Source organism: Linepithema humile, chromosome 3 (assembly GCF_040581485.1).
Source record: "Linepithema humile isolate Giens D197 chromosome 3, Lhum_UNIL_v1.0, whole genome shotgun sequence".
NCBI classification, from domain to species: Eukaryota; Metazoa; Arthropoda; class Insecta; order Hymenoptera; family Formicidae; genus Linepithema; species Linepithema humile.
Genome location: NC_090130.1, coordinates 8024614 through 8040610, shown reverse-complemented (window position 1 = coordinate 8040610; position 15997 = coordinate 8024614). Strand labels below are relative to the sequence as shown.

General features: G+C 36.5%; 4 protein-coding genes across 11 annotated transcripts in view; 1 reads left to right on the top strand and 3 right to left on the bottom strand.

Annotated features, from left to right (window-relative positions):
- The window catches only part of LOC105676454 (far upstream element-binding protein 2-like), a 293337-nt gene that overhangs the window by 78056 nt on the left and 199284 nt on the right, over positions 1-15997 (top strand). For 4 of the 8 annotated variants that reach the window (XR_010889222.1, XR_010889221.1, XR_001101389.2 and 1 more), the window contains exons 1-2: positions 1669-2326; positions 2447-2554. The gene's annotated coding sequence lies outside the window, so the exon portion shown is untranslated. Of the gene's footprint in view, positions 1-1668; positions 2327-2446; positions 2555-15997 lie in introns of those variants that run through there. The other 4 variants (XM_067351674.1, XM_067351673.1, XM_067351675.1 and 1 more) reach the window with 2 other exon arrangements.
- On the bottom strand, positions 3-1524 carry l(2)k10201 (lethal (2) k10201). The gene is made up of 3 exons (XM_012374342.2): positions 1166-1524; positions 731-932; positions 3-652 (listed from the first exon to the last, which is right to left on the bottom strand). Exons 1-3 carry the CDS (start codon positions 1303-1305, stop codon positions 209-211), a joined length of 786 nt encoding a protein of 261 aa, XP_012229765.2. The 5' UTR covers positions 1306-1524; the 3' UTR covers positions 3-208.
- LOC136998638 (uncharacterized) lies at positions 2552-11770 on the bottom strand. The gene is made up of 3 exons (XM_067351678.1): positions 11552-11770; positions 11252-11317; positions 2552-2966 (listed from the first exon to the last, which is right to left on the bottom strand). The coding sequence occupies exons 1-3, from the start codon at positions 11651-11653 to the stop codon at positions 2874-2876; spliced, it is 261 nt and encodes an 86-aa protein (XP_067207779.1). The 5' UTR covers positions 11654-11770; the 3' UTR covers positions 2552-2873.
- On the bottom strand, positions 2973-10393 carry LOC105676444 (uncharacterized protein DDB_G0283697-like). The gene has a single exon (XM_067351659.1). It carries the CDS (start codon positions 6649-6651, stop codon positions 3628-3630), a length of 3024 nt encoding a protein of 1007 aa, XP_067207760.1. The 5' UTR covers positions 6652-10393; the 3' UTR covers positions 2973-3627.

The following is a 15997-nucleotide window of genomic DNA, read 5'->3' as shown; positions in this document are numbered from 1 at the left end:
TATTTATTTGTTTTAAAATATATTTTTCAGCTGTCAAACGTTAAAATTCTTTACAAGATCATAATCCTTATTCATTTCAATCACATTTATACATTCTTAAAATTAAATTCTTACAATTATTCTTAAAATTTAAATATACATTCTTAAAATTAAATTAATGAAAGTCTAATTAATAAAATTAAGAGATATTTAAAAAGATTTCCAACTATCAATCAGGCAGCGAATCTGCTAATTCCATCATAGTTTCTGACTCGAGAATATTTTTTTCCCTGTTCTGATTATTTGTAAGCACCTTTGAGAAGGATTTTTGTACTTGTCTAGGAACAAAAGCTAATGGTGTTGTTACTTTAGTTTTCACATTAGTTGATGGAATTGTTTCTACACTAATATTATTTTCACATACTGTATTAGTGATATTTTTTGCAAACATCTTACTTTTTTGATTTTTATTCAAAAGTACTTTGGTATTCTTTTTCTTTTTTTTACTATCAACATTGTCAATTTCCATTGCGTTCAATTCGTCTTTCTTGTTATAATGCGGCATATCATCAAATCGATATTTCTTTGGAAACTTATGTATTCTAATACAGTGTTCTCTTCTTTCCACTGGATCATTGAATTTTATATCACATTCAGAATCATAACACTGATACTGAAACAATGATAAATTGCATTAAATACAGTTATAAAATTATAGAATATGTAAAAGAAGAGTGAATGTTATAAATACCATGGCTTGTTTCTCAGACAAGACCTTAAAGAAAGCATCATGTGTTTCTTGAATATGAATTTCCAACAGTCTTGGATTTGGTCTAGATGCTTTACATTCTGTACAAGCATATCGATGAGAACTATTATAATGCATCTCATAATCGAGTAACGTTTGGAAAGTGGTTTTGCATCCAGGGATATAGCATGGGAATTCTCTGATGCTGAAATAAGATAATAACATTGTTTTCTTTCTATTAAATCATACATATATACACAACTCTTTCTGAAATCAGGATTAAAAAATTTTTAGATTCTAAGAACCTCTTTGCAGTATTAAAGAGAAAAGAAAGAGCCATATATAATTTCATGCATAATAGTTGGAGGTACATCTATTAAATGAAAGTATATTTTTAGGTTATGTTAATGCTGTTTAAGAAAAGTCATCCACACTTACACTTCATGGCATAATTCCTCTTCGTCGTCAATCGTGACACCTTGTCTTTGAAAAATTTTGCAGACTTTATAGGAATCGTCGAAAAAGGGATCATTTATGGGTCGAATCCCAACTCCCAATTGCTGAAGAACTTCTTCCATAATAAATATAAAACAGCACACAAACGAATACACTAACGTTTTCTATGAGAATTTAATGTAATTGTATTTATCTTTTTAACATGGCTAAATAATAAATTAAAATTTGTCGCCTATGTCATCTCTAGCAATCCAGTAATGTCTGTATTGTTTACTTTTAGAAAACACAACAGTTGTACAACTGTTGAGTAACAGTTGAGCAACATGTAAGAGGTTAATCGTTCAGCTATTATGTATGTTTAAACGTAACAAATAATGTTTGCATTTATTTGGTCTGCTTTTGTAGTTGCACTTTTTATATTTTTTTTCTCTTTCCCGTTTTGATAATTAATTATAAAGTTATATTTTATTCTGAGTACATAAAGTGTAACATAGTGTAGTTAGAAAGAACAAATCTCGCTTGGCGCTGCGTACGCTATACTTTTGGTCGCCATGACAGTGTATATCAGTGTTGCCAGAATACAGACGCGGACGTGTGATCCATTTGCATTTCACTAATGTGGTATCACTGATGTAAATTAGTTGTAACAGTCGGAACGGATTCAAGCACGGATATTTCGTAAATAATTGTAAATAATCGCATTTTATTCATTAAAAGTGTAAATTTTTGTCGGGAGTGCCGATTAAAGTAGCGGGCGATTACCGGATAATGATATTATTTATCGCGGATATTCGCGATTGACGGCCTTCCGCCGATTGTTTTGACCAGATCATAGATCATAACCGAAATCTATTAGCACGCCATTTTATGTTCATTGTAGCATTGTAAAAATTCAACTTGCTAGAATTAAATCGGGAAAACGGAATTGTTGTTATATAGATGTTTATTCGTACGATTTTTGCACAATCATTAAAACTATCGTTTGTTTTATTCGTTCGGAGTGGTCAAATAAACCGTTGAATCTACAATTATTTATGTAAACGGTTGGCGGCAAAAAATGCGTTTTATCTCGCGTTTGTGTTTCGCGTACCGTGATGTGAATTCGTGAATTTTGCATAAATAAAGTATAAAATGGTACAGAAGGTATACAAAAGCTTTTATTTTACACTTAATAAAATTCATATTATCAATTCACTCAATAAATACGATGCTTTCTTAAAACTTGTGACTTGTTTTATATATGAATAATTTTCTGAATTGCAGTTACCGAAATGCTTTTGTTTGGTAATCGGCATGATTAACAATTCGATGGTGCTGATGGAAAGCGGTCTGAAACGGGATTTACAGCGGATGAAATAAACTGCAGCATTAGTGAGTACAATTATTTGTTTATTATTTAAATATGTACATAATTGCGAGAACATATACATACAATTGCAATTACACACAGTCAAACTTTCGTATTCATTCTTCTAATTTTCGTTTATTTTCTCTTTGCGCAATCCTCTCATTACTTTATATTTTTATGATATCATAAAATGTAATTTTATTTTTTTAAGAGATACTATAGAACATAATAACTAATAATGTGAATGGTAATACATACATTATTAATGTTTTATATAGTAATTATCGAATTACCGTTAATTACATAATAATTTATAAAAAATATACATATTCGAAATTCAATTTATTCAACCAACAATCGCGTCTCTAGTTTTTCCATTATCTCGGTTATTCTGCTTTCTAACTTGTTTCTTCTTTGCATCTCTTCTTTTTTTTCCTGCAACATACATATAGCTGCTGCAGAACATTTTAATCATACATTCATAGATCATTAATATAAATTGAAAGATGTTTATTTTATGAAAAGTTTTCTTGATTGGATTAAAAATTTTATATTTATTGACAAAGATTAAAATTTGGTGCGCTTCTATCTTTCTTAAAATAATTTAATATTTATAATATAGTGTATGAGTTCTCTCTCTTCCTGAAAAATATCTAAAGAAATAAAATTCTTCTTATTTAATTACATAGACATATTTTATTCGTAAAATTTGCATAACTTGTTTAATGATTTATATTATTAAATAAGTAGCTTAATTTAAAATATAGAATTCTTGAATTATCGAATTAAAAAATCCGTTTTTTAATTTTTTTTAAATATTTTCTTGCTGCGTAATTCTTTTAACCTACGCAGTTTATACTAAATTATTATGAATAATTTACTACAGTAAATATTATATATTTAATTTTGTTGTTTTTATAATAAAGCTTTATTGAAAATAAAATAAAAAATATAACTGAAAAATTTTATCCTAGCAACAGATACTATATAAAACATGCAACGAATCTTTTGATATCATAATATAAATTTTATTGATAACGCACAAAAATTAATAATACACCATATGCAAAAATTCATTCTATAAGTTGTTAAAATTTTAAATATTGCGTATAAAGTCCACATAATGAATCGGTCCATTTGGACTCGCTTGTCTCTGCTCCGATACTCTCAAGGTCGCTACTCTGTTTCTATATTCCTTGACTTTGGCTTTCTCTGGATCATTTTCCAGTTCATCGGCGTATTTCTCGATGCTTTCGTCGTAATGATCAGTGACTGGTTCCGATACAACGAGTACGTGCGATTCCTTCGCAGCTCTGCCATTCTCTTCGGCAACTTTCGATTCCTCGTTGCTTTCATCTCTAAAGCTATAATCGTCTTTACTAAAACCGAAGAAATCGTGTGCAGTCTGGGGATCGTTAAAATTTTTTGGAATTGATTCTTGTGGAATTTCTGTTTTTTCATCATTCCTCCGCTGTTTTTCCGGTTTCGAGTTTAATCGACTTCTTTGTTGTATTCTTTGTGTACTGGGTGGCCTCTCCAAAGGTTTACCTTGCGTATTTGAAGCTGCAACATTCTGCAGCTGCAGCTGCGGAGGGCTCAAAAAGGGAGCCCTAGCATCACTTCGCGATTGCGGCCGATATATTCTGTTCGACCAGTTCTCCGCATTAGGAATTTGACTTTTCATATCGATATCGATAAACGACTCTTCGGTTTGAGACGACGCTTGAGCCTGTTCTCCAAAAATGTATCTGTAACGATCGAGAACATTAGCTGGAATTTCTTGAGGCTGATAATAATAATTGTAAGAATTCTTCGCAGTCTCATTTAGATTGAGATTCGGGTTTGCTTGAATAAATTGTTGATTGCCGCTTTGTTGGGGAACGTAGATCTGATCTTGCGGATGCGTGCCTGCGGTATTTAAATGAGAAGCTTGATTTGGCGGATTTGTAGCTTGGTTAGTGTAATAAATATTTTGAGGATATTGATACTGATACGTCGGATTGCTAACGACTACTAAATAACGTTCTTCTGAAGACTTGTCATTATTTGCGTCATGTCCTCCGTTATTTTTTGCAATATATTGGTAATTTCGAGGATACTTTTCTGGATTTGCTGGAATAATAACGTTCGCCGGTTGCGTATTATCATAGGCATAATCGAAAAATGGTGGAGATACCTGTAATTTTTGTTTGTGAAATTCACTTTCATGCAACTGTTGCGTTTGCAGAGGCGAAAAAGTCACCTGCTGAGGCAATTTTTCTCTAAGTGGCAACGACAATGATGGTCTAACAGTAGATTCCATTTTATTTTCGGAAAATTTATCGATTATGGATTTATTTACTTCTTTGTAGTTTAATTGTTGTGTTGTTGCTTGTTCAACTTTGTCGTTTACATCAATGTAACGCACGGGTACAATTAGGGGCGTATATTTTCCAAAATCGATTTCTTGCTGCGCTCCGGACAATGTCACGTCGTCATTTTGTAGAACCTTGCCTTTTACTGAAATGGTCGGTGATTTTATGCGACCATTTTCTTTCGTCGTGAGAGGACCTGTTTTAGGTCTCTTTGATCTCGCCGACGCACGATTTCTTTCACTTCTTTTGTCATTTCTGTCCGCTTTACGTTCGTCATTTATATCATATTCCTCATACTTATTCTCCGGCGGCGAGTATTCCTCTCTCAGTTTTTGTAATCTTGCCAAATGCTCGTTGTAACCGTCCGCGGATAATGCTTTCTTGCCGTCCTCCTCCGACGCGTCTTCGGGATCGCGCACCTCTTGCGAGGCATACACGCCGGTGTACGGATGCTTGAACATGTTGATGTATTCGGCGAGCTTGTCATTCTCCAATCTCTTACCGTCCAACACCTCGCCGTAGCTGTCGCGGATCATTTCGGGGTTTCCTTCGTGGAAATAGTCGCCGATCGGCAACTGCTGATTGTATCCCGTTTCTATATATTTGTCGAAGTTCTCAGCTTGCGGGTGAGATTGTTTGTCACGTTCATCGCTTCCGTCCGGATAATCTTCAACTTTGTCCTTGTCGGTTTTTTCGGGCGGCTGCCTCGAAGAGCCGCGCGCGGATTTCGGTTCATCTTCATGCTCCTCGTACCTTTCCGCGGAGTCTTCGTTTTCTTCGTCGTCGTGCGTTGGTCTTTTATTTTTCGTTGGTTTGTACTTGGAAGCGTGCTGCCGATTTCGATTGTCGATTTCCTCTTCGCGATCCTTGTACCTTTCCTTCGTTTCGTCATCTCTGCAGTGAGCGGGCTTTTCGCGATTTCTCTGCTGCTTGTTCCCGCTCGGCTCGTCGACGAATAACTGATGTGTATTCTTGCTCACCGGCTTCCTCACGTCTTTCTCATTATAGATTTCCTTCTGTTCCAGCGTGTATCGCTCGTTATCCCCATTATTCTTATACACTGTTTGCTGCTGCTTCCGAGTCGGCGGTTCCGCGTTTGAGTCGCTCACGACCGTAACTGCCGGGGCGGGATACGATAATGTAAGATCTTCAGGTATCGTGGCTGGCAGGAGTTCCGGTGCAATCGGCAGCGGAATTTTCACAAAGAATGGCGCCAACAATGGCGGCCTAGTCGGCGAATTTATCCTCGGGTTCAGCGTGACAGCGTGCGCGGGAGGCGTTGGTTTCGGCGGAGGACTTAATGTTGTCATTATCGTCATGTTATTTCTAGGCGCGTGAAAGATTTGCTCGTAACGCTGCAGATGTCCTAAAATATCCGAATTATTACCGAAATTCAACACACCGGTGAATCTTATGGTTTCTCGTTGCTTCGGCGCCGGCGTCGATTGAGAAGACGCAACTTGTGGTCTTATCGCCGACATTGCAGCGGGTATCGTTGTGTTTGGATTTGGCAGCGTGGCGATTTGTATCGGCGTCACCGTGTATCCGAAGATCTGAGCTAAGCCCGAGAGCAGAAGACCAAGCGCTCTCTTGTCGCGTAACTTGTCCGCAGCTTGTTCATCGGTTCCATTGGTTTCTTGTATAGATATGTTCGATAAATCTTGGACGTGTGCCGCTTTAAGCTCTGTTATCTCTTTCGACGGTAGCACTATCGATGCGCGTGCGACGCAAAATAATAGGACAAGTACTCGTGCACGGGATTTCATTCTGGAAAGCACCTAGTTAATGCTCGGAAACAATCGCGCGCCGTACATTGAATTCGGCTGACAAATCACTTGCAATAACTGTACAATTTGTGACACTTCACTTTTATTCAGCAGTCAACGCGTTTCTTCTAAAGTTAAGTTCTTACGCGGAAAATTTATACATATTTACATTTTATACGATAGCGTTTGTCCTTCATTACAAATCACACAATTATCCAGATTTAATATTGACGAAATTTAGATTCAAAATTCAAATACAGAAAATATTGCCAATAGAGCGACAATGAAATCGCGAAACTTTCGTGACTCAGAACTCGACGAGCACTGCCGGTCAATTGCGACGGCGTAGACATCATTGAACAATGACCTAACTGGCGGGGATAAATTTTTGCATAATATCGGAAAGAAATGTCGAGTTTCTCTTGAATTGCATGGGCCTACTCGTTGATTTGCGACAACTGAAGCGGCACGATGCAATACGCGCGCGGAATGGAGCGAGGTACGGAATCGTGCGTGAAAGAGTTGCCGTCGCATAGCAAAAAAGATACCAAAAATCAGGCGTAGTCGGGCGATTCTGGTTAGTTAAACTCTCTCGTGGTTTAATTGCTCGTGTAAAAGCAATACAGTTATTGCAATATTATATAATTGCTACAGGAAGATTAGGAAGGAGGCTCGTTAGAGATCGGTTATGATTATCCATTGACAGCAACAATGCCTCTGCAGAAACATTATTATAGCCATTTTTTTTAAATTCACGCCTATAAACTTTTTAGAGCATTATTTTTTTAAAGATACTAATTTCATAATTTTATATAAATTTGCAGCATAATAAATTAAAATGTATTATTCTCTAATGAAGGTAAAATAACAATGTGATCAAATCTTTGCTAAAATCAATGCAAATAATATCTATTATACTTGTGATATTTTAATTGAATTAATTCCACATTTGAATAAAAACCACGATGTAACAAAATTATACGTATAATACCGTGAAACCTTTATTTCATATGCAATAATTCATGATTGTTCGTGACCGTAACGATCGATTTCGTGTAACAAAAGCCGCCTTTTCGCTGATTACATACCTGCCACATTAATCCATAACGTAATGACGTTTCTGACCTAATTTCAACACATTCTTAATTTCTTATTTAGCATTTCGCACTTGTATTCTTAAAAATTAAACATTATTAATAGAGTTTAAACTGCCATGTCGTATTGTTTATTGAATTAGAACAGTGTTGCAATTTACATTGCATCTCTCATATATGGCGTACTCAAATCCCATCCGAAGTCGAGTTATACCGAATGCGCAAAGAACGTCGCGTTATGCAATCGCGAGCCCTTCCTTAAACGCACACTGGTGAGTTTTTATTCTGCCCCTCCCTCGCGAATCGTCGTCCTAAGAGGTTTTATCGTCGCTAGACTAGGAAACGGCGACTTTCTCTGAACGGAGAACAGGTAATACACTTCTGTCTACTTACGAAAGCCTCAGCTAGGAAATGTTCAAACTAACGCAATACGTTGTCGTCCTCGTCGTCGACTGCGCGACAACGTCGGTTGATTGGACGCGACAAACGATTCTTCGGACCGACATTTACTTTCATCAGTCTTTCGCAAAACCCATGTAAATTCCTGTAATTCCTATTGTCACACTCGATTGTAGTCGTGTATAACGTATAATTTTTTTTTTTTTTTTTAATAATTTGCGTCAATGAACATGTATAGTATTGTATTTTATTTAATGCAGACATATTTGTCGTATAAATATAAATATAGATTCGCAATAAACAAATTCCTTGATAAAAATCAAATTTTTTATTATAAATTTAAATAAATCATTATGTGAACATCAAATTTCTAAAATACTTTTCCTAAATAATTTATTACATTAATTAATACAGATAATACTCGAAAACAATTTAAAGTAATACAAAGATATCAATTTTTTTCCTTTTTTAACTTTTATAGAAATAAATTATTTTCTTCGCATTTAACTTTTAGCTACAAAATTGGTTCACATAACGTTTAAAACGAGTAACACATGTACGCCATATATGAAATGAGAAGTGAATTTTTAATTCATTGCAATTGATAAATTTTTTCAATTTAGTAGTTTATACTTCTGAATCTCAAGAGATAGTAACGTTCTTAATCAACTCCTTTCTGTTGGTAATTTTAAACGTGAGTAATTATTAGGTTGTCAACCCGCATATAAGAAAGTTTGTTATGAAAACAATTCTTTTTTCTCGCATTATCGGTTATCGAAAGAGAGTTATTTTTGCACTTATTCGACAAGTTGTCGTAAATTAAGAATCTGACTTTGTACCGGTAGTAAATTGAAATTAATTTTACGCTTGTATACGCATCGGTGAATCCCCTTTCACTTGCTTCAGAAGACAATGTGAAAAGTTCGTAAATATAAGCGTCCATGACAAGTCTGCTATAATTTTAACAGGTGGGTTGCTTATCTTAAATCATATATATGACGTATTGAAATGTTTAATAAAAATCATTATTTTTATACCAAGTAAGATACGTATCTTATGATTATCTACGTATAAAAGGAAGATTGCTACGGATAATAATTGACCAAATAATTGGAAGATTGCTACGGATAATAATTGGCTTCATTATAAAAATACGGAAGAACAAAAATTTCTTTTTTTTTGTGTACTTCACAATAATCATTCTCGAGATAATAATTAAATAATTGTTAAGTAATTCGCTTCCATAATTTTGATTAGAAGAAGAAAAGTTAATTACTGCTATCAATTACGTACATTCTTTTACAGAGATCTCACGAAAGCGACAAAAATTAATAAATATAACGATGACAGTTTGTTAATATTTTTCCTTAAGTTCTTTTGACGCGTGAAAGTAGGACATTTCTACTTCTTATACAATAATTAAAAACATATTGTATGGCTTTTTTTCGCTATATTTCATGAAAAAAAATGTAGGGCAAGATAATGTTCTAATTTTCTCTCTGTTCTACACATTGCGCAATTTCGCTTTGAGGATTACTGGAATGAAAAGCGTGGCACTCTTTCTTACGATCGTTATGTCGTTATGTCGTTTGATTCTTTAGATGGGAGTGGTCTTGCGAAGTTGTCAGTCGAGATGCTCGTTATACGTGCGCGCATACCGGTGGATCTAGAATTCACCATAAATTCAACGAACGACTTGCATGGGAAACCCGATATAAAAGAAGTGTCAACCCCTTGAGCGCTATCAGTGCTTTGTAAGTGCGCGCCACGCTCAATATGATGAAGCTGCTGGTAAGCCGTTAGATTCGCGTACAATAGTCACAGTTGCAAAGTTAACGAATTGCTAATTCGATTGTGTGACATTGTTTGAATTATGGTTTTTATAGAATATCCCAGACGTGCCTCAAATGTTTGATAAAACGTGATCAAGTTTTCATGAAATTTAAGAAATAAATATGTCGAGTTGTGAAAATAGATATCAATTTTTTTACTTGAAATTTTTATTTTGTACTATTGTATTTATTTTTATATATCACTCCTTTTTCATTGTGACGAATCGATATATTTTATTTATCGAAACAATCGTTCAAGTCTGAAATACTTTATGCAGTCGTTCGCTGATTACGATGGTTTATATTCGTAGTGTCCACATATCGACAATTGTTTTAGCTTTTGCTATCGTTGATTGTTCTGGTCTCGGGAGACGAGGCTTTCGTCGCCGAAAGAACAGCCGTGGGCAATGACGTATCCTCGCAAGAGACTGCTCAACCGAGCGTCGGGGAGATCATAGGAGAGAAGAAGTTAGGAAAGAGAAGCTACGCTTCGCTTCCCCTGGCTTACTCACCCTACGCAGGCACATCCTACGTAGGCGCTTACACACCCGTGTTGCCGTGGTAAATAGTATATATAAATATCTTGTCAGCGGCGCGAATGTAAAAATCTCGGGACAGCAGTTTGGCGCTGACGTTGATTCATACGTTCGATTTCTCAGGTATCGATCGGGTGGATTGAGTAGCTACGGATTGAGTAGCTACGGATTGAGTAGCTACCGTTCCGGCTTGCCGCTACGATCTTTGGGCTGGCCGTCGCTGTACGATGGTTTGCACGGTGGTTTGCACGGTGGTTTGTACGGTGGTTTGTACGGTGGTTTGTACGATGGTTGGAACAAAGGGTGGTAAATTTCAAGGATTAAGCGTGCGATTGTTGTTAAGAAGGTACGCGTCTCACATCGGTTTTTTGGCGCTCTCGATAATTCATCAGTGTCATAGTTTGCTTTGTCATGATTCATAATATTCATCGAATTGTTTCTTGTGAATGTATTTGGGCAAGCGATGCGAGACAAGGCACATTTACGTTTATTTTTAGGCTCACAGATTCCATAATAATTGTTTGCAGACGTTGTGGAATTTTTTTATCCATTCCTTATCACTCTTTCACGATTAGTTATTATCATGTATTATCGATTGACTGATGTATCGTTGCGTGTGAATTATAAGATGACATAATACTCGATCGTGGCGATCATTCATACAATTAAACATGTGGAAGCAATTCGATTAAATAAATATTTTGTATATAGAAAATGACGAATTATTTTTTGCGCATACCTTTAAGCGTTTCTTCATGTAAGCTGTCAATATTTCCTCGCATATGGTGAGATTTTTGTCCGTATCCTGTGCAATAAAGCAATGAATTCTAGAGAACATCTTAAATAAAATCTAGTTCTACAGTATTGTGTATAATCAGTTTTAGAAATTGAAGCATTATTGAGAATTCTCGTGAGAAATTTTCAATATTTTTTAACAAAAGAAAAATGTTTTGAAAATTTATTACTATTTTTACAAATACTTTTTTGAACCTGACATTTTTTTACGGAGTGATAAATATGTATGGAGGAGTAATTAAACCTTCAAGATGCTCGTCAGTTCTTTGATCTTCTGCAACTTGGCTTGTTCTTGCTCGGTGGATTGTGTCACGCGGCACATTCGATGTGGATTCGGTGCGTACATTTCAGGGTGCGAGACAAAAAGTGCTAAAGTAGTCTGATAATTCTAACGTCACTCTAAAAGTACATATCACTTGTCTCTCGCCGCAGTGCGTCTTCTCATACGTGAGCTAAGCTACGTACAAGACATGCGGTTGCTTAGGAACAAAAGGGTAACAAATACCTTATCGGTTTTTTTATGCAAAATGTTGAACCATTAGCATTTTGGTTCCGCATACTTTTCCTATAAATAATAATTTTGCCGTAACATATTCGGAAATTGTAATTTTTTAATTTGCTTTCTGACTCAAATTAAATATCATCAGCTGATTTGAGAATTAGTTATCATCCACAATATCGAGTGATTAATTTTGTGACTCTATATATCATCTGAAGAAAATATTGCCTTGAATCTGCTGTAGATAAGTTGTCTTCCGCAGCAGCGGACTTATTGTTTTGTTCAAATGCATGTAGGTAGTTTATATATATTTTTAATTGATTATATTTATAATGCATTGAACTTATTAAAAAGTTATTTTATATATTGTATTTAAGATTTCTCTAATGCTGAAATAGTAGTCTTCTGTATTATCTGCTCTGCTACTTGCCTCGCTGCACTTCGTTAGAGGGCAGCCAGGACTTACGTAAAATCGATATTTTCTCTGGCGCGATAATATGTTTACAAATACTGCAGAAAATTAGATTAACGAAATACTTAAATGTTGTGCAATCACAGATATTACGAATTTTGTGTTGACTATTAATTTAATTTAATTGTCATAAAAACGAAATTTTTTAACATATATTTTACGAAAATATTTGAGACTTGTTTACTATTAAGCAATATTTAATGTATTATATTATTATATTTAACAAGTATTTATTAAGATACATAATTGATTTTTGTCGCCTTTTGAAAGATTACACTTATTTAAAGCATCAATTCAGGCTTTCAAAATATTACGAAGTTGCTGAAGGGAAGGGTATTTCAACCCCTTTTGCGCAAAAGTCAAAGGCCAACTTTGTGGTTGCACGTTTATTAGCCCCGGTGTGGACAGTGAAAGAAAGAAGGGAAGAGCGGCAGCATCTCTTTTCAGATGGACCAGTTTTTTGGTCGGCTGAAATTCACCGAAAGAGTTTCAGAATGAGAGTCAAAGGCTAACTGGATGCGTTTTATGGCGGGATGTTTATATACGTTAGAGTGGACAGTGGTCATTGTCCCGGGGCAGCATCCCTTTGTCGGATGGACCCGTTTTTCGAGCGGCACGAGCCCGCAAAGATGTGCCCGGGAGGGAAACCGGGAGCAGGACCTCGCCACGCGAGCGAACAGGTTTCGCCGCCGGATAGGGAGCGGAGCGCGAAGCGGAGTCTGTGGGGGGAAAATAGATCGTGATCTACATCAGGTGGAAACTGGTCCATACCCCGGAATTTAGACGGCTCGGTGTCAATCCACGTGCGATCTGGCCGAGCGGAGATCAGAGATCAGGCTCTCAAGAAAAGCAACGAGCTCCAAATACGACAGTGGGAACAGGTTCCGCTGTATAAACGAGATCACCCCCGTTCTTCGACCGCGCATCGGAAATGTAGAGCAGGTGGAATGTTTAGATCCGCGAGCGGGAAAATTTCTTGTTTACAAAGCATTGATGGAACGGTTAGAAAATAATCGATCCGACTGTGCGCGAACTTGCGTTTATTATCTTAGATAACAGACGATAATATGCATATAACTGATTCAACGCACACAATTATTTATCAAAATAAGCTATTTATTTTGAAAGAAATGAATTTGAAAGATTTGATTAAAATTTATAATTATATTCATAACTATATGTTGTATTTTATTATGCGACACTTGTACTATTAAATTACTTAAATTTACTATTTTGCGTACTGCGCTTGAAAATAATTTTTTTGTACAAATAAATTTAAATCCTTGCAGCATAAAGTATATAAATACATATATAAATTTCGATTAATAATTGAAAGGACAATGAACGATTGATAGTACTCAGTTTTTAACAGATTTCTTGAAAAAAAAAAATTGTCAATCCACATTGTCTGCATATTAATAGCAATCACCGTCACAGAATCTTGTATTATATTTTCCGGAGAGAGCACTTGCATATCAGGCGTTAAATGAAGAATACGATAAAAGGGATTGTACTCTGGGCCTAGGGACAAAGAACATGCGGAGCTCAATCAAAAGGACGCGAAAACAAAGGCCGCTGACGTGCGTGTCACATGAGACGTCGAAACCAGCCCACATTGGCCACTTCTTTCACCTGTCCATCACTTCCTCCCTGTAAAGAGGACGCCTCTGAAAGAGGACATTTGCGTTTCCGCGCTCGTAACAGCCATTGTGCGCCTTTATCGGCCGTTTCACGCTCCTCTCCGCTGGCAGTTCACTCCACCAACGGCTGTGCGTTCGATCGTACAGAATGCATATCGTGGGAGACGAAATACAAATTACACGCCATACTTTCGATTGCTATCAATTCGCAATAATTTATGCTTTAAAAAATGACCGGATAAAAAGTATCTTAAACTCTAATCTTTAATTAAATAAAATTAATGTGTTATATTTTTCTGTCAATTTCTATGAAATTAGGTTTTATCAAATACATTGCATATTTCTGCATTTTTAATTTATTACCTAATAATCTGTAAATATCTATTGGTAAATTAAGTTATAACTGTCAATGTTTTAATTGCCAAGTTTGACATAGGGAGACGTGATTTAATGAGGGACGCATGTCGTAAATAAGCGCAAGGAAGAATAGTGAAGAAAACTTCCGCCGTCGAGTTAATTTCAGCTTCGGCTGCGAGAATCTTTTCCCTGCAGGGGGCCATGAAAAGATCTCACTACGTACACAGCACATTACCCCCATTCGTATCGGTAACGAGGTCGACTTTACTCCGCCAGCACTCTTCCTCCGGGGTGGAGGGGGGGGGAGGGGGAGGTATAGACGAGCGCGCGGTATTACCGGGACACCCCGTATATAGGGAGGGCGTATTTGTTTTACTGCCTGGCTGCCGGCATTGGTTGAGAACGTGCTCTGCATTCTTGAAATCGTGCCACCCTTGTTACGGCATAGACTCTCCACTGACGTTTCCCTCACCCCTTCGTCTTGCCATCAAACCCGGCTCTTTTCCTCGTCGCCGCAACAACCATGAGAAGGATCGTCGTCGATCCCCCCGCGTGATCGTAAAAAATTCTTAACTTCTGTAGTAGTTCCTAGTATAGTAGGTATATAAGTGCTGCATAACGTATGCTTCGTGAGATACTTTCGAGGAGCATTTATCTGACGATGAAGATAATTGATGTAAAACGATCGTCGTAAAATAATCATTGAAATCATTATTTATTCTATGTTATTTTCAAAAAGTAGCTATATAGATATTGAAGTCGCGGATTATTCGTCGCTTACCGTATTATCGAAATGTAATGACGATGAAATATCTATTTCAAAGAATTTTAGGTACATCGCAGAGATACGTTTTTAGACTCGACGATGTAATCATTAATAAGAACGAAAAAGTCGTCGAAACCGCGTCATTAATCTTGCACGTCTTTGCCGCTGTCGGGAACAGCGCTCAAATCCGAGAGGATTGTCTTCATTCTTTTCTTCGATGAGACTGTAAAAATTTGTAACTCCTGCAATAGACACGAAGTGCTCCTACTGTGAGATATTTCTTTTCTGATCTGTAAGGAGAAATTTATTGCATTTATTGCATCCGCTATTCTTGCAAAATACAATAGCTCTTCCAATTGCTGCATATTAAAATTGGGTTTTAGCAAATTGTTGTAAATTATATTTCGTATGATAGTTTATTGCGACATTCGAATACAATTGCACAATTTAATTACTGTTAACATAATTTTTTTTGCATCAATGTGATGGTTCTTGAAGAAATAATATTTCTTACATTTTTTTACTTTTTTCGCTGGATGATTCCCTACATTTTTAATATTTTTAAAACGGGCAGGTTGAGCAACGTTGATTTCGCTATTCGGGCTCGTAAAATTGTTATCTTCTTTAATGGTCGGCTCTCCTCGAGTCATCTCGGTCGGCGTCTGATTTTTCGATAACGGCACGTTGCCGCGCAGACACAGTCGTCACATTGCGGACTTAGACTATCTCTCGACAAGATGAGAGAGACGGCGAAGGAAGAGTCCGGCGTTCTGCCGATCCTAATTTACGGCTGGGATTTCAGGCGTTTATGTCTTTCCGATAAGGTCGTTCACGCAGATGCCAAGCCTGCACCGATGGATCTTCCTCATCCCGCGCTCCCACTTCTTCTTCTTCCGCTCCCGTCGGCTTTCGCGTGTCGATAGGACGCGACGAAACGTCAGAGCGTAGTTCGTCTT

Coding starts and splice junctions, on each gene's coding strand:
- LOC136998638 (XM_067351678.1), bottom strand. CDS start 11,653: ATGTACGCACCGAATCCACATCGAATGTGCCGCGTGACACAATCCACC. Junction 11,318..11,551: donor AACTGACGAGCATCTTGAAG/GTTTAATTACTC, acceptor TTTATTGCACAG/GATACGGACAAAAATCTCAC. Junction 2,967..11,251: donor ACATGAAGAAACGCTTAAAG/GTATGCGCAAAA, acceptor TGTATGTTGCAG/GAAAAAAAAGAAGAGATGCA.
- LOC105676444 (XM_067351659.1), bottom strand. CDS start 6,651: ATGAAATCCCGTGCACGAGTACTTGTCCTATTATTTTGCGTCGCACGC.